This window comes from Jaminaea rosea, assembly GCF_003144245.1.
Source record: "Jaminaea rosea strain MCA 5214 unplaced genomic scaffold BDZ90scaffold_5, whole genome shotgun sequence".
Taxonomy (NCBI): Eukaryota; Fungi; Basidiomycota; class Exobasidiomycetes; order Microstromatales; genus Jaminaea; species Jaminaea rosea.
In genome coordinates, this window is record NW_020289979.1 from 233,852 (window position 1) to 250,813 (window position 16,962).

Consider the following 16,962-nt stretch of genomic DNA (forward strand, 5'->3'; position numbering starts at 1 on the left):
TTGCTTGGCTCGCCCATCACGGTCGATGGGCGATGTCGTGGACGCGTCTCGATGGACGAGCTATGTCAATCGCCTTCTCCCGCCCGCCCTTCCCGCCACTCCCGCCCTCGCGCCGTCCAACGGCAGGCGCGGCGACTTAGCTAGTCGATGCACGAGACAATCAAGCTGCAAGCCCGGCTTCTTCAGCATCATTTGCTCCCGACAAATGATTTACTGCGATGCTGTGAGGACCTGAGAGATCAGCAGGTCGTCAAAAGAAGTCTGGTCTGGGCATCGACGGCAAATGGCAGCGACGGGCCGTTGAGGAGACTTCTCGGGCATATGCAATGCTTGCTTGGCAGGCGGTGGTAGAATCGAGGGAAAGCACGCCCAGGCACCTCAGGCACCCGATTGACGAGACGAGACGAGACGAGACGTGACGATGGAAGCTAGTGTACCAAGCTGCGTGCGAAGAGCTATCGGACTGCTTCGGCCGTTCTGGGCTGATGATCGTAGCCACAACGAAGCTGAGACCACGCGAGCATTTGCACGCCCGTCAGGAGAAGGCAGGTAAACTTGAATGTCGAGAGCGTGTCGCGTGGTCTTGTTCTCAGCAGCAGCCATCCGCTGCCTCTCATCAGGGTCCAGCCATCTCGTGGCTGGATGAATCGCGATGGCGTCGAGCTTCTCCCCCCTCGCACCTTGACGTCAAGCATGATGTAGGCTCTGTCACATGGCCAGGGTGCTTGCGCTCGAGCTCTATTCATCTTTTCTCTCGCCTTCGCCCTCGCCTCGGCCTTGGTGCGAGTTAACGTCATTCAGTATCGCAGGCGAAATCGGGAAGGCAAAGATTTCAGGGTCCTGCTCGCAGTGTGCGCCTGGCTTAGGCAGCCTACTCTTCGCGTCGATGTGGAGCAGGTCAGGAGCGATACAAGACGCCGCACCACGAGCTTCGAGGATCCTTTCTTCCTTTCACTCAGAAGACACATACACATCGCCCTTCAACAGCACAACTCATTCTAACATGACTCTCTCTGAGGCTACCCCTAACACTGTCGTAAGTATCACGTCACCGTCGCGTCCCACGAACGGCCCAGCTGACCCCACCGCCTCCTCCCATGCCCGCCGTACAGCCCGAGGCAATGGGCGACCGTCACTCAAAGATGCAGCCCGCTGGGTCCTCCGGCCCTAACAAGGACTCGATGCGCCTTCCAGACGGCGCTTCAGCCCTGGGCAACGAGATCGGTGGTGAGGCTGACGCCCGTCGTGAGCGCCTCCAAGCCCTCGCGGAGGGTGACAAGCTCCCCCCCGCCAACTCCACCCGCAACACTGCGGCCGACCTTGGTGCTGGCCAGCTCAACGGACAGGACCAGGGCATCTCCGCCCCCTCAATGCAGGAGCGCCAAGGTGCCCAGCAGGAGCGTAACTCGGAGATGCAGAGCGGTCAGCCTGACCTCTTGAACATTGCGAGGAACAGCAATGCGACTGCGGACAATGCGCCCAACAGGAACCGTGACGATGTTCAGAGCACTGGTGCTGCCAACCCCAGCGACCTCTTGAACCGGGTGGGTCAGCACCAGGGTGTGCCGTCCAGGACCGGCGCTGAACAGGATGGTGAGATCCTCAGGGACGCTCCCACCAATGCTTGAGTAACGGAGAACAAACAGAAGAAATCAATGTAGTCTTAGCGCGAATAACATAGCATGACCACACGAGTATCCGTATATTACAATCGTTGTATTGTGCGAAGGCAAAGCGCACAGATCATGCTGCCGGCGCCCCGCCTTGTCCACCTGCCGCATTCGTAGGCGCCGTCCCACCTGGCACTCTCCTCACTTCCTCTCTATCCTCGACCGGAGGCGGCGCATCTCTTGCGCCTATTCCCCTCCCTCTCGCCCCCTCAAACATTCCCTTGAGCTCCTCGTTCCACTTGTTGAACATCTTGGCCGAGTCCTCTGCATTCGGCTGTCCTGCCAGCGGGTCTGCTCCAGCTTCCAAGAGGATGGGAATAAGCTCGTCGTGCCCCTTGAAGAGGACGCCTGCCAGAATGGACTGGCCACGCCCATTGAGCTGATTGGTATCAGGCGGTGTGGGGAGGGAAAGCATGCGGCGGACGAGAGCGGTATGACCATGATAAGCGGCGAGCATCAGGAGCGTGTCGCCGCGGTTATTGGTGAAGTCTGGGCGTGAGAAAGGAGCAAGCGTGAGCGAAGAGCTGAAATGAGGAGGCGATGGCCGAGCTCACTTGGCGGAATGCCAGCCTCCATGTATTGGATTAGGGTCTCGTCGCCTTGTCTAGCCAGGTCGAAGAGCTGTGCGAAAAGGCCTGAGCATCAGCAACGAGGGCTCGCAGGGGCATGCCATACACATCCACCTCTCACCTTTGCGGCAAGCTGCAACGCCTCATTGGGCAGCTGAGAGACGCTCGCCGGCGGCTGTTGTGCCTGCATAGGATCTCCAGCGGGCATTTCCGGCAGTGGATTGGCATTGTTCTCTGAAGTGGGAACGGGTGACATGATGGCGGATGGATGGCGGGTTTGATGATGATGAGAAGAAGGAGCGGGGCTAGAGCAACACCAATTTCTCAACGTTCCAAGGCGACTCGGCGTCCCTTGATTCAATTGGTCAGAGGCGGGGAGCGGGGAGCCGGGTGGAGGAAGGGCCAGGATCATCGGAACGGAGGCATCGGCAGGACGGAAAGGCGGCCAGAGGCTAGGCAGAATTTCGACTTCGAGGACTCGGGATGCAGCTGCGTGCGCTTCTCGCGTTCTGGATAGCATCAATCAAGCAGTCAAGATGGCAAAGAGGGTACGTGGCGCTACTAATACAGGTCTTCTGACAGGCTGCTGACCATCTCTGCCCTCTTTCGCAACCGCAGAGAAGAAAGACACGCACGCATCTCAAGGGCGTGAGTACCAGGCTGTCTTGTTCGTCCACTTCGAGCGTAGCTGATTTCACCGTCGCCCCTCCCTCATTTCGCAGCCCAACAATTCCTCGGGCTCATCGAGCAATGCGCCCAAATCCTTTGTCATTCGCAGCGGCAAGGTAGGACGTAGTGTTGGCGGCCTTGTCGCCGACGTTCGAAAGACAATGGAGCCAAATACGGCCAGTCGATTGAAGGTGAGCCAATCGGTCGCTGAGCACGTCTCCTCCTCTCGTCAGCTCTCTGACCACCTCATCCTTATCACTACCGCGCTTCCAGGAGCGCAAATCAAACAAGCTTCGCGATTTTGTGGCCATGGCTGGCCCACTAGGCGTCTCTCACTTGATGGTCTTCAATCAGACGGACGCTGGCGTCAATCTGCGTATCGCTAGGTGTCCCCGTGGGCCCACTTGCACGTTCAGAGTCAACAAATTCGCCTTGACCAATGATATCATCCACAGTCAGAGGAGGCCAAGAGCGCCGGGTGGAGAGTACAATACACAGCCCTTGGTAAGCAAGCTCGTCCTCCTAAGGATAGACCAGAGATCTCGTGCTTACGCTGTTGCCGCTATCGTCGTTGGCCCGCTTTCAGCTCGTCCTCAATAACTTTGGGGGAGAAGCTCGTCACTTGAAGCTATTGGTAACCGTCTTTCAGAACCTCTTCCCGCCTATCCAAGTACAGACGATGCACCTCTCGCAGGCACGTCGTGTCGTGCTCCTCTCCTACAACGCTCAGACCGAGACGTGAGTGTATGCCCGGATCTCGCCTCCTCTGCTCCTTCTAACATTCTCTCCCTCTCTGTCTCGCTCTCGCAGCATCGAATGGCGCCACTTTCTCATCTCCGTCCGCCCAGTGGGCGTCTCGCGCTCAGTGCGTCGCGTAGTAGAAGGTACGACGAAGCCTGGCGGCAGCAACAGCGCTGCTGGTCCATCGTCTGCTGGGGCCCCCGCCAAGCGCAAAGGGGGCAAAGGTATCCCGAATTTGGGAAACGTAGGCGACATCAGCGAGTACGTCCTTGGCCGAACTACTCGTGCCGGTTCAACAGGCGCAGCGAGCGATACGGACGCCTCTGAGGCCGAGTCCGAGGTCGAGGACATGAATGATCCCAACAATGCAGTCGAGCTCTTCCAGCGCTACGTCGGCAGGGGCAATGACGCCAATAAGCAGCGCGCCGTCAGGCTGAGAGAGATTGGGCCGAGGATGGAGCTCAAGTTGATCAAGATTGAGGAGGGCATGGCAGGCGGAGAGACGCTGTACCACGACAGAGTCAAGAAGACGGCCAAGGAAGCCGCTGAGCTCAAGTCGTCTACGGCTGCTAAGGCGAAGCTCAAGGACGAGAGAAGGAAGGAGCAAGAGGCCAATGTGCAAAGGAAGAAGGCCGAGAAGGAAGAGAGGAAGGGTGCGGCCAAGGCTGAGGCTGCAGATGACGAGGAGGACGTAGAAGAGGAGAACGACGACGACGAAGCACTCGGTCTCGACGACGATGCTGACGCCGGTGAGGAGGAGGAGGAAGATGAATTCGAGTACGAGGATCGCTTCGGGCCTGGAAGCAAGTCAGCCGTCGGGGAAGACGACGATGACGAGGCAGACCTCTTCGATGAAGACGATGACGCCGGAGAACTCGACGAGGACGACGATGAGGAGGAACTTTCGGACGAGGAAAAGTCATTCGATGACGGCGACGACGAGTCCGACCTGGAACCGATTGCGCTCAATGGCGGCCTGCAAGCGTACAGCGATAGCGATGAGGCGCCGATGGACGATGAAATGGACGACGGCGATGAGGAGGAAGACGATGAGGGAGACGAGGATGAGGACGATGCAGCACCTCCTGCTCGAGGCCAAGCCAAGCGAGCCAAGGTCGCACCATCGGCTGCGCCGCCCAGGCCTCCCAAAGGCGGCAAAGGCAAAGCTGGAGGACGCCGTCGTTGATGGTCTTTACGGAGGATAGGCTCTTCCCCCCTTGTACGTGTAGGTATCCACAGGTCGTGTTCAATCGCAGCATCATCTATGGCCTTTGCTCAATTGTGGACGTGGACGCGGATACGGAGCGGTGCAGGCTCTTCGCCTCGTCTCTGCTCGCGGAGCGCGGCTGACTGCCGCCAATCCGATGCTGACGCCCGCTTTGAAGACAGGCAGCCGCGACCACGCTCGTTCGCTTGCTCAAGCAGCCCAGAGGCAGTCAACTCAGCCTCGTTGCCTGACTCGCTCCTTTACTCCTGACCAAAACAGACATCTCACCTCGACTACCTACTCTCATTCCCACCATCCCATACCCTCTAGTCGAACAGTATCTACTTCCATCAGCATCTCGACGTGTCCTTCAGCCGCGCACGCCCACTCCTCACGGCGGTCACTTGCACCATCTTCATCTCCTCAGCGATGATCGTATGCAATCGCTTGCCGCCAGCGACGGACGCGCAAACATCATCCAGATCGATCAGTACGACACTTGTCCCGCCCATCCACGCCCACGATGGTGCCGCTCAAACGCTCTCGACCACGCCTGGCGTCATCAAGGGCCGGAGAAAGCCACATCAACATCGCACGGCCGTCTCATACGCACACACTAGGTCCAGCTCCCAAGCCTCATCCATCGCCTCTCAGACCTCGTCCATCCCGTGGCCATCAAAGGAGAACCATGATCCCAGCGCAGAGCAGCGTGGCTCCACTCCTCCTTATGCGTGCACACCAGCAGAGTCCCACGCCCACCCTCACGCCACCGCCAGCACCGATGCCTCGATCATGAGGAAGAGACGTCGCCCTCCTACCCCTATAGGCTCGTCATCCTCTACCTCCTCGCCGCCCCCGAACATCTTCCGCAGACGTATCAGGTACAGCTACGAGCAGATCAAGAAGACCATCTCGCCTGGCGGGAGCAATGGGTCCACCACCATCAAGGAACGACTCAAGGTGCGTGAGCAGCCAAGGCGAGGCCAGTCAACCAAGACCAACGGCAGTCACACAAGCAGCAGCGATAGCGGTAGCGGAGAGGGAAGCAATCGATCCTCACGCCGCGTGACAGCTTGGCTCAAGACTACCACAACCACTACCACTACCACATATTCTTCTCGTTCTGCTCGCCCAAGCCCTCCACCAGGGCCAGCTGGCACCTTCGGCCCGTCATTCGGCAAGATCTTTGGCGACACGCACTTCTCTGGCGTCATGCCACCCGGCACCGTCTGCCCTACTTTCGTCTCGCCCCCTATCCACGGCAATGGTACCGGTGACGCTCGGAGCAACGATGACAGCTCTTCTACCACAGTTCGTTATCACGGCGGTGCACGTCTCTTCAGCCGTGAGCTCGTCGAACGTCAGCAGCCCAAGACGCTCACCGGTGCCGCCGACCTCAGCATGTATCTCGACCCGCTTTACGGCATACCAGAGTCAACACGCTCCCGCGAAGAGATCAAGCGTCGCAATGCCTTTGAGGAGGAGAGGCGTGGTATGCTCCAGGAGGCTAATCTGAGGGCAAGGAGGCATACGACCACGGCTGCCGCGCTCACCGACATGCCAGCAAAGGCGGAGGCGTTGCGTGCAGCGATGAAGGTAGCTACCGCTGCAGCTATGCCCCAGGTTGATGCCACAAGTTCGCATGACCGCGCACACCACTCCAGAAAAGAGCTGCCTCCCGACTCGCCGCGTCCTCACGCTAGGCAACCGACCCAACGAGCACGCCTGCGCACAGACGGGAGCACCGTAGGCAGCGAGGACGTCCAAATCCTCGCAGGCATTCCGAACTCGCTTTCATTCGCGCGTAACCCCGCTGCTACGGCAGACGCTACGCCTCGACTCGCGCCGCAGTCTCATCGTCACCACATTTCCATCGTACCACCGACGCCGCTAGCTGAAGTCGAGATGCTGGAAGCAGACCGCCCATCTCCTGCAGCCCTGTCATCAAGCATGGACTGCTACGAGCCAGAGGCTGGTGCAGAGCTCGAGGCAGCAGACAAGACCTCTTCAATCCCTCCAGCCATGGCCGACGTCGACACGGATGTGGCAATGCACACTGCTGAGTACCGCGATTCTTCGCAGGGCCACGAAGCGGTCGAGGAGCAAGAGGACGAGACGGAGCAGATGCAACGCCTTCTTATTGCACAACGCCTGATGAATCAAGTCATCGCTCAGCTCAGGGTCTCAGCGGCCGGGTCTGCGGCTACGTCTCCGCCCACCGGTCGTCAAGGGCCACCTCATGCTCATTTGTCTCGCACAAGTCTCGACTCGCCTGGCATTGGCCGTGCTCTTCCGCCCCACCTCATGTCAGAGAGTAGACGTAGTCTCGCTCGAGAGCTTGTAGGCAATGGTGATGTGGAGCGAAGCCAGGACATCTCAACAGCCGCCCTCGCCAACAACAGCAGCGGTGAGATTGCACGTCCCATGCACTCAACTCCTTCTTTTCAATTCAACATCTCCACCTTCGGGATCATCGGGCACGATGAGAGCACGAGCACGAGCACGGGCACGGAGAGTGCGAGCATGAGCAGGAGTAGGAGTAGGAGCAGCGCATCTCCTTTCCCTGGCCCGATCACGCCATCCCTCGAGGGATGCGGGCCTACTCTCCCGGCTGGATTCACACCGCAGAAGGAGGATGAGCACGGAGAAGATCCCTTTGCGTACTCTCTGCGTGATGCCGAGATGGATAGCAGCGTTGCTCCTGCTCCTTTACCAGCTGCTCAAGATTTCGCTGTCGCAGAGCCAGCCAATGCCACGAGCGAGTCGCTCCAGTCATGGTTTGACACCAACTTCGCCCACATCATGCTAGGCCCACCTCCCTCTTCATCGTCTTTGACCTCTGCGCCGGTGTCCCCTCTGACGAGATCGGAGCCGATTGCCATTCTCGCTCCGAGCCCAAGTCACGCTCACGGCTACCAGCATCAAGACGGCTCGCAATCACTCGAGGGACCACCAGTGCAACTCACCGGCTTCCTCGCACCGCTCCGCCGCAATGCGGGTACACCTGAGGACTTCGCTCCACTGGCCTCGATGACCTTGACGGGTAATATGCAGGAGGTTGCCGCTGAAGCAGAAGCCGCTCTCGCTGCTGCTGCGGCCGCTGCTGCTGGTGGCAATGCGGGAGGTGACTCGACAACGCACGAGTCGTTCATCACTGCTCCGCAGGCCAGCGTGCGGTATGGTCTCGTGCCCGAGGATGTTATGCCTGAAGCCGCTGAGCCACACGTCGAGCCTCAAGCAACAGACGACATCAATCGAGCGTACGTTACCGACCTCATTCTGGGCACGACCGACATTAGCAGAGACGTCCATACCATTACCGTCGCCGAGTGGAGCAGTCATCTCCAGGGAAACCAAGCATTCTTGCGCTATGTCAACGAGCTGACGAGGTGGGAGCGAGGTTCACGCTCTACTACACCCCCGAGCCCGAGCATGGCTCTCTACTCTCACGGAGAGGCTGGCGAAGAGCCACCCCTGCCACTTGAGATTGACGACAACGACTTGGCGATGTATGCGCGACTCTTCTCTGGATTCGCATACGGTGACGCGGCTACGGCAGGGCAGCAGCAGAACAACAACTCGTCTGCGGAGCACCTCCAAGACTCGAGCGGCACGGCAACCCTCATCAGCTCTGGTACGCAATCCTCCTTCCCTCTTCCACCCCTGCGCACGCCCTCTGGTCGCCAATGCCCTCAGGCAACGAGGACCCCGTCTCCCGGGCTCTTCTACAGGACCACGGAATCTGTGCGCGCCGCTCAGGACCGTCTTGTGGAGCTGAGGCGCTCTTCGCAAGGTGCGAGTGCGAGGGAGCATCGGAACGTGGTGCTGTCGAGCGATGGAGATGCGACCTTCGACCTCGACCCTGATAGCTTCATTTGGTGGAGACCATGGGAGGAGCTGCCGGCTGGCGAGGGTGAGACGGAGTGGCAGGAAGAGCTCGGCAATGCTCACACGCTCACTTCACCTGGCACTCTCGAAGCAGACATCATGAGGCACGGCTGTACGCATGAGGAGATGGAAGCCGTCACAGCTATCATGATGCTGGCTGAGCGCGGCGGCAGCGAGAGTGTCCAAGGTCGCGTCGAGGACACCAACACTGCATCTTCAGATGCTCTCGGTTGCTCATCTCCTTCGCCGCTCATCCTGCCATCGCCAATCTCATCCCCTTCGACTCGCTTCAGCCTCACCAGACGTCTCAGCGCCACGGTGGACAGGCTGCGTCGTCGCTCTGCCAACCTTCTCAGCGGCGGCACTTCTTCCACTACCATTCAGGAGCAAGAGGCTTCCGGCGACACCGTACTCGGGAGCAGTTTCATCCGAAACACACCACCGCCTGAGGCTTTGCGCTCGCTTCAGGCGAATACAGACACAGCTGAGGAGCAGGACAGCGCAGAACAGGGCATCGGTGGCGGAGCTCGTGGTCGTGGCCGTAAGCTTTCGCGCCTGCGACCTCTCTCATCAGCAAGGCTAAGGCTACCGCGCTCGGAACGCCTCACCTTCTTTTCTTTGCGCTCGGCTTCACCTCCTGCTCGCGACGTCGAGCAGGACGACGACCAGCAGCTGCTTCAGCGTCACAACGGCCGCGCATCCGGATCCGCCCGGGAGGCAGACGCTGACGAAGAGTCAGATGACGGTGTGCCCTCTTCTCCTTCGCTCTCATCAAGCGTCGCGAGCCAGATCGTTCACCGCTTCAGGTCATCAACCTCCCTCTTCGCTGCGGCTCGCCGTAGCAAGCGCAATAGCAGGCCGAGCTCCTCTCGGCCCCTCACGCACGCAGCAAGTGACGCGTCCATGCGCACTGCTTCCACTGCAGCTTCGCTGATGGCCGTGCCAGCTTCACCTTCTTCGCCTCTCAATCGTCTTGCACCGGAGCCGCCCGCATCCATCCCGAGAAAGAGGTGGAGCACCTTCTTCCGCGGCTCAAGCAAGGCCAGCAGCAATGCCAGTACCAGCAATGCCAGCGGAAGGCTGGATGCAGCTGCCCCAAGTCCGAGCTCGAGTCGATTCCCTACTTCATCTGCTGCCCCTGCTCGCAAACGTCGTAGCGTCAACGGATTCATCGACCCGACGACGCCCATGGCTGTGCGTATCGCTACCGAAGGGGATCTGAGGTCGGGGGAGTACGAGGGGCTGCTCGGGAGCAGTGAGAGCGGGAGTATGTTCAACGACCGCGACTGGGGCCGGGACCATTATGATGACATGATGGATGTAGACGCTGATCACGAGACGGCCGTAGGAGACGTACCCATTACTGCGGGGGCGCATGAGGCCGAAGCCGACCTCACGCCCACACGCGGCGTCCCTACCATCGGCATCTCAGCCCCAGACTCGACAAGCAGCCTCGCCACAGCCGCTCAAGCCACATGGGACGAGGCAATGGCCATGAGCGTCGAACGTCAGCCTCGCGCCACCGCCACCATCACCAATGGCCCCTGCACCCCGGACAATTCGTCCATCCCCTGGCCAACAGTCTGGGCAGATCTGTCGCCCTCTCAGCGAAGGCACTGCCGCGTACAATTGGGCGAGCAGTACACGCAGACGAGCGATTATGAGTATCATCCCTCCTTTACCGCCAACGGCGAGCAGGGACAGACAAGCACGCAGACGTGCGACTACGACGACTCTGCAGTCGAGCCTGGCACGTCGGACTACATGGCGGATAGTGGGCATCATGAGTCGGTGACGACGGTCAAAGCGGCCCGAGCAGTGGGGACAGCGAGCGCCGAGGGCAGTGCGATTGAGCTTGAGGAGGAGAGTGAAGATCAGCCGGCACCTCCTCCCCTTCCCCCTGCAGCACCACAAACACGCTCGGAGTCTGGCTTTGGGTCCATGTCCACCAGCACTTCGACCGAGTCCTCGGCCTTCTTCTGCGCTTGGAGTCAGGTCGGACTGCGTCGCTCTTCATTCTAAGAGGGCTAAGGCATCATCCAGCTGTGGCGTTCGTGGCTCATTTCATCTAGCCTTGCCTGTCGTCCGGTATCAAGTCTCGTGATCCTCTCGTATCTGCTGGAAAGTATCTTGCTCCTTTTCTCGTCTCGTATCAAAAGCTTCCGATCTTCTCGCCTCTCTGGTCTTGCACATCCAATCGATCTATTAGCTCAATGATCATTTCTCTCTCCACTACCACCAACCCTTCTGCCCATTCTTTCGCCGTATTACATCTCCCACCCAACCTTCACACCTCTTACCCTCTTGGTCCGCAAATTGAGCATCGCAACCTCCCCCGTCCTCGCAAAGGAGGGCACCAGGACCACTTCCACCCTCTCGCTCCCACTACCGCTCCTCCAAGTGGTAGAAGCGAACCGCGGCTGGTTGCCGATGAGGAAGACTTCCGGTATTTGTTCGGGGGTAGAGAGGAGGAAAGGATCTCGGTCTGTGAATGGGAAGCACCCTGAGATGAGGAAGGGGAGGGTTGAAGAGGGAAGTCAGCAAGCAGAGGCCAGTCTGAGAGGATGGGCAAGCGGTGACTCACAAAGCGTATCCGGCGCCGTCGGAGCGATGTGTCCATACTCGAGTAGTCGACAAGCAGCGACTAGGCGCTCGTCATCTTCTTCTTCCTCTTCCTCCTCCTCTTCCTTGTCCTGCCCCGCCTTCTGTGAATCTGACGGGCCGGCCATCTCCACGTCTCCGCCGGTGGACTGCTCCTTCTTACCGCTGCTACCACTCGGCTTCGTCTCCTCGGAGCCATTGAGATCGTCTTGAGATTCCTGAGCCGCCTTGATAAGGGCAGAGGGGGAGGGGAGGTACTTGAGGATATCGTCGAGGTTTTGGCCTGAGGTGGCGAGAATCTTAGTGGACCATACGGAGGAGGAGGGAGAGGCAAATTGGATCCACGAGGGATTGTTGTAGAGGTGAAGCCCGCCTGCCGCTTCTTCTCCCTTGTCATTCGCCTCTTCTGTAGCGCCGGCTTGGTCCTTCTTGTCCTCCTTCGCTTGGTCCTTCCCACCCTTGCCATCGCCGCCCTTCTTGCCTGCCCACTTGCCAGCCCCGCGCAGGACGGCGCGATGGACCGCCTGCTGTGGCAAGGCCGCGCTAGCTGGGTCGGTTGCGCCAGGCATGAGGACAATGGGAAGTGAAGCGGAGAGCGGGACGAGGTGGGACAGGAGCAATTCGGCTGGGGTTGGGGTGAGGTTGGCTGCTGCTTGGTTTGAGGATTGACGCGAGGTCTTGGCTGCTGACGAGGAGCCGGTCTTGGAGGTGGAAGGGCCTGCGGTGGGCGCGTCTACGTTCGGAGTGGTGGAGTCCGTTGTCGAGGAAGACAGGTGCTCTGGTCTTTGAGTAGCCATGAGATTGCCTGCTACCACGATGCCCGCTATCCGAGAGGATTTGCGACGATGCTGCGAGGCGCGACGATTGTGGTACTCAGTCAGCTCTCAATGATGTCTTCTCACTCTGCTGGGTTGCACTCACCTCCTCATTCCCGATCTCCCCACCAATCCACTCAGTCAACAAACTCAACCGCATCTCGGGAGCGGCAAATCCTAGCTGACCCCCATCGCCCGTCGCGCCCCCAAGGTCCAAGCCAGACATGAGCACAACGAACTCGTCGTCCTCCCTCTCCTGAACCTCGGCGGTCATCCCTTGACTATCCTCCTCCATCTGTTCTCTCTTTACTGTCGCCTTGCTCGTCTCCCTCATGGGCATACCTGGCCAACAAACGTCCTGCACATGGAACTCGCCATTCTCCCTCTCTGTCCCCAAGAAGGCGCCCACTGTCCCCGTAACAAACAGACCACGATGCGCGACGTCCATCAAGATGGGCCCAACAAGCTTGAGTCGACCAGATTCGTCCTCTAAATAGACGCTGTCTGAAGTTGCGTCGGAGTAGGAGGAGACTGGTGGAAGGGGAGGTAGATATTGCTGCGGGCGAGAGGGAGGACACAACGATCAGCACATGGTACGCAGCAATACATCATCTGGCAGTGCACACTTGCTCACCTCTCTCGATAGGTCGCTTAACACATCCGGCTTCAATCTCATCTCCACATAAACAATGCCGCTAACGTACGTGACCTCACCCTTCTTAACATCCAATATGCGCGGCGTATTCCTGATTCCAGCTGCGACTCTCTTCTCCTTCTTCCCTTCGACTCCCCCAGCAGCATCAGCAGCCGCGCTGTCAGTCCCCTCCCATCTCTCTTTTGCCTTTTGTAGCAGACGAGAGCGACGCAGCTTTCGTAGCCGGAAGTCGTAGAGGGCTGCGTACTGCCTCGAGTATTGGCGGGTGGGGAGGGGGGAGGAGAATTGCGAGAGGAGAGAAGGGGGCGTCGAGAGCACTGTCGTGGCCTGACGTATGTCTAGCCTGGAGCTCGAGGCTCCTGATGAAGAGGACATGCTTGAGGCTACGGGGTGGGGGTGGTCAAGAGTGACAAATGAATGCGAGCTCAAGTGTTGCGAAGCCTCGCAGCCTCGCAGCCGCGCGCCTCTTCCGACATCGACGTCTCGCGTCGCGGAGAGACGAGCGTCGAGTCGGACTCGTCGAGTGGAAGACAAAAAGTCGGATCGGGCGTGAGAATGTCTGCAGCGATGCTGTCGTAGAGCCGCTCGAGCCACTCAACGGCCTCTTCTCCTTCCACAATCTCAGCGTCTCAATATGCCACCACCACAGCAGCCTTACCGCACCTCACCCTCATCTACAGCCAGCTCAGCTCAAGCCGCAGCCCAAGCTGCCGCAAGGGGCCGTCGATTGCCTCCACAGCTTTGGACGACGAAATCCATGATCCTCCTCTCCACTTGTGTCGCCTCGTCGGTGAGTGTGTGACACACTGCCGCTCTCTCTCCCTGCACCGGATCGCAGAACTCATCACACATGTCCACTGCCCCTCGATCGTTCCCTTCCCCTCCTGCAGGCCTATCTCTTCGGCCTCTTCCAAGGTTTCGAAAAGGGAAAGGCAAAGGGCATCAGCGACATGACCGCCTCTGCAGCCAGCGGCGATGGGGCTGGTGCTGCTGCTGCTGCTAATGAGGCCGACAAGATGAAGAACGACCCTAGTGTGGGCATCTATGGTGGACGCTGAGACTGCAATCTTGATCGCTGGCTAGCTGGCCCACCACGCTAGGCAGCCGCCCGCTGCCTCCCGGGGCTCTACTCCCAACTCTGACAGGAGAGACAGCACGACGTAGAATCAGTCGGCGGTCAGTGAGCCCGGTCATCAAGCTGGCAGTCTGGTAGGGCACCAAAGAAAGCACGCTGCATAGTGGCACAGCCACTGCAGAGCGATGTAGCGCAGGACCGTCGGGCGGGCGTCGAGGCAGCGAAGAGGAGAGAAGTCAGCTGGACCTTGAAGGGAAACGGCCGACAGTCGCAGCAGCTCGAAGCACGCCGCTCACAGCTTGTCAGTCAGACTCAGCAGCGGCAAAGGCAGCTGTCTTTCTAAGGCGAGAAGGTCGCAGTCTGGCACCAAGTCAAGAACGACCCAGGCTGATGCTGGAGAGACCAGCTCAGCGCCAACTCGTGCTTAGCTGCAACAGCCTGTACCCCTCAGAACAGCCACTAGAGCTGCATGGTCTCTCGCCCCTTACGATTGTCCTCATAAATGCTCCGTGCAATGGAATGCCCTCTTTGAGCAAGTTGAATGCACTTCATTGCCCCCCGTCCCCGTGCGAGCGTCCAGTCTGCCACTGTGGCTGGTTCACTTCCCCCCTCGATGTAATCCCACTCTAATCCGTCAGGCGCGCACTTCGTACTGCGTTAGAAGGTCTGATATTCCTACTTCTAGAGACACAAGCAGCGCTCGCAGCGCTGACCCAACACGTTCACCAACGTTCGCCCATCTCCGAGTACCATCTCTGCTTAACCGATGATGATCTTGCCCTCGTCATCGTTGAAGTCGTACTCCGGCACCTCCAAGTTCAACGGCGCCGGTCCCTTCCTCGCGCGTCCACTCGAGTCGTAGTGGGATCCATGGCAAGGGCAGAACCACCCATTGTAGTCACCCGCCTCTCCAATAGGTACGCATCCCAAGTGGGTGCAGACGCCCAGCAGTACAAGCCACTCGGGGCGCTTGACCCTCTCCTCGTCCTTCTGCGGGTCGCGCAGCTTGGAGACGTCGAGGGAAGAGGAACGAGCATCGTCAATGTCGTCTTGCGTGCGGTGGCGGACGAAGACGGGCTTGCCGCGCCACTTGATGACGAGGTTCTTGCCCTCGGGGATGTTGTTCATTTCGACCTCGACCTTGGCCAGGGCAAGAACGTCTGCTGAAGCTGACATCGAGGCAAGGAAGTCCGTAACGGTCGCCTTGGCGCCTGCTGCCGCGACGAGGCCCATGGAACCCTGCGAGTGAGCGAGGGAAGGAGCGAAAGGCAGATCGTGGTCAGCGCAAGGATCGGAGGACAGGTCCCCTCTCTGCACTGTGCGCTCACAATGGCAAAGTAGTGAGCAGCCTTGTTCTGGTCAGTGTTGCCCGTGCGGTAGTGGCTGAAGTCGGGGACAGTGCTGTCGTTGGGCGAGGCCTGGAGAGCGCGGGCCGAGGTGCTGAGGAATCGAGGCTGCTCGGAGCGGCTAGGGAGGGCTGCGAGCGGCGAGCAAGGGCAAAGTGGGTGGTGTGAGATGCTGCTACGAAGCTGCTACGAAGCTGCTACGAAGCTGCTGCGTCCATCTGGGTATCCTTCCGTCTCCCATTCGGGCTGGCAGAGATGCCAGGCCAATCGAGGCAGGTCCAAATGACTGCAACTAGCCTGCCAACCCCCCTCCTTGCTGTTCTGCCCTCATCTCGCCACTCCATCGAACAATCCTTTTCGCACTCACAGTTGACATTTGTGCGGCTGGTCAGCGACCCCGAAAGAAGGGACGTCTTGTTCGACCATCGCGGGATGGACTGGACATCGCCGCGGGGCGCCGGGCCGTGAGAGCCTTCCTCGTGAGCATGAGGGTCAGCAGGAGCTCGAGCGTCGAAGTTGACGCCGCGGGCGAGCGGGGTGCCGTTCCATGCTGCTGCTGTGGTGGGCCTATTGCGGTAAAGCCAGGGCGAGAGAGGGGTGAGGTGGGGAGATGATGGAAGTTAGTCAGCCACCACTACGACGTTTTTACAAAGACTGGTCCCGAGTTCGAGCGTACGCACAGCGCATTGACGTAGGTCCTTTGCGCAAATCGAGCGACAGACATGGCTGCAAGTCTAGTCTGTGTCGAGGAGGAAGAGGTGAGATGAGGAGGTGGTGGTGGTGAGGAGCAATCTGTAAGAAGGTTGCTCTGGTTGGCGCCTTGTCCTGGCCTGGTGATGCCGGCTCACTCGCCCGCCCGCCTGCCTCGAGTCGAGCCTCTCCGTCGCTTTCCAATCGGGTCAAGGCGGGAGGGGCGAATCAAGTGCCACGCCGCGCGCTCTGGCTCAACATGCTATGGTCTGGCTCATTGCCACGTGGCTCTGCTCTTGGCAGCTACGAGCGACAACTGCAACTACCACCCACTTTGACGAGGACGACAGACTCAGACTGAACCTCATCGAGAGCGATCAAAGCGAAGGGAGACAACCTGAAGCATGAAATAGATTGGGGCTTGCTCAACCAGACTGGCTGGCGTGCGTCTAGCATTTCGATCCTCAAACGAAGTCTCCCTCAATGGCCTCTTATCGGGGTTGCTTTCAGTATTCGAAATCGTACGCCATGACCTCGTCCACGTTGGGGGTAATGGCTGTCTGCACGAACGAGCGGTGACCCTCATCGTCACGGTATTGCTCGAAGGCGGCCTTGTCGGCGAACTCTGGCAGATGGGCAGGACGCGACCGAAGTCAGCTCTGAGCGCTATCGTGCTCTTTCTATTGGAGCTCACTGGTGTAGAGACCGTAATTCCATCCCTTTGCTCGCTCCGAATAGACTGGAGGACCCCATGACAACTCCTGGCAGTTCGTCTTAGCGATGGGTAGCTGCGAGCCGATGAGACAGGCGGGGGTCAGCTCAGGTCTGCCTCTTCCACCTGTCATGCTCCACCCACCTCCTTCAGGCTGTCCAACTTTGCGACGAGCTCATCTTTGCCATTTCCCTTTTCAAAAATGTCGGCCTTGACCTTGAGGAGCACAATATGAATGAGAGGCATCGTGGGCGAGGTGATGGTCTGGTGAGACTGAAACTGCAGCCTCCACGCGTGTCTGGACGGGAGTGGAGACGACGGAGA

General features: G+C 59.3%; 7 protein-coding genes across 7 annotated transcripts; 3 read left to right on the plus strand and 4 right to left on the minus strand.

Moving 5' to 3' along the window:
* Positions 1–947: 947 nt before the first annotated feature.
* BDZ90DRAFT_158143 (hypothetical protein) lies at positions 948–1,877 on the plus strand. The gene has a single exon (XM_025503592.1). The coding sequence runs from the start codon at positions 1,098–1,100 to the stop codon at positions 1,626–1,628; it is 531 nt and encodes a 176-aa protein (XP_025362575.1). The 5' UTR covers positions 948–1,097; the 3' UTR covers positions 1,629–1,877.
* On the minus strand, positions 1,655–2,575 carry BDZ90DRAFT_231741 (hypothetical protein). Its single transcript, XM_025505977.1, has 3 exons — positions 2,361–2,575; positions 2,225–2,291; positions 1,655–2,159 (listed from the first exon to the last, which is right to left on the minus strand). Exons 1-3 carry the CDS (start codon positions 2,493–2,495, stop codon positions 1,744–1,746), a joined length of 618 nt encoding a protein of 205 aa, XP_025362576.1. The 5' UTR covers positions 2,496–2,575; the 3' UTR covers positions 1,655–1,743.
* On the plus strand, positions 2,444–5,060 carry BDZ90DRAFT_157991 (Brix-domain-containing protein). The gene is made up of 6 exons (XM_025503590.1): positions 2,444–2,787; positions 2,858–2,887; positions 2,962–3,099; positions 3,182–3,412; positions 3,495–3,646; positions 3,719–5,060. The coding sequence occupies exons 1-6, from the start codon at positions 2,776–2,778 to the stop codon at positions 4,833–4,835; spliced, it is 1,680 nt and encodes a 559-aa protein (XP_025362577.1). The 5' UTR covers positions 2,444–2,775; the 3' UTR covers positions 4,836–5,060.
* BDZ90DRAFT_158132 (hypothetical protein) lies at positions 5,061–10,888 on the plus strand. The gene has a single exon (XM_025503591.1). It carries the CDS (start codon positions 5,286–5,288, stop codon positions 10,764–10,766), a length of 5,481 nt encoding a protein of 1,826 aa, XP_025362578.1. The 5' UTR covers positions 5,061–5,285; the 3' UTR covers positions 10,767–10,888.
* BDZ90DRAFT_274364 (hypothetical protein) lies at positions 10,798–13,239 on the minus strand. Its single transcript, XM_025508836.1, has 4 exons — positions 12,795–13,239; positions 12,267–12,716; positions 11,329–12,193; positions 10,798–11,247 (listed from the first exon to the last, which is right to left on the minus strand). The coding sequence occupies exons 1-4, from the start codon at positions 13,188–13,190 to the stop codon at positions 11,012–11,014; spliced, it is 1,947 nt and encodes a 648-aa protein (XP_025362579.1). The 5' UTR covers positions 13,191–13,239; the 3' UTR covers positions 10,798–11,011.
* A 947-nt stretch (positions 13,240–14,186) lies between these two features.
* On the minus strand, positions 14,187–16,005 carry BDZ90DRAFT_231745 (putative ubiquinol-cytochrome-c reductase Rieske iron-sulfur protein). Its single transcript, XM_025505978.1, has 4 exons — positions 15,917–16,005; positions 15,604–15,803; positions 15,219–15,367; positions 14,187–15,129 (listed from the first exon to the last, which is right to left on the minus strand). The coding sequence occupies exons 1-4, from the start codon at positions 15,958–15,960 to the stop codon at positions 14,650–14,652; spliced, it is 873 nt and encodes a 290-aa protein (XP_025362580.1). The 5' UTR covers positions 15,961–16,005; the 3' UTR covers positions 14,187–14,649.
* Positions 16,006–16,184: 179 nt separating this feature from the next.
* Positions 16,185–16,905, minus strand: BDZ90DRAFT_231747 (hypothetical protein). Its single transcript, XM_025505979.1, has 3 exons — positions 16,783–16,905; positions 16,621–16,714; positions 16,185–16,551 (listed from the first exon to the last, which is right to left on the minus strand). The coding sequence occupies exons 1-3, from the start codon at positions 16,882–16,884 to the stop codon at positions 16,433–16,435; spliced, it is 315 nt and encodes a 104-aa protein (XP_025362581.1). The 5' UTR covers positions 16,885–16,905; the 3' UTR covers positions 16,185–16,432.
* Between the last annotated feature and the right edge of the window lie 57 nt (positions 16,906–16,962).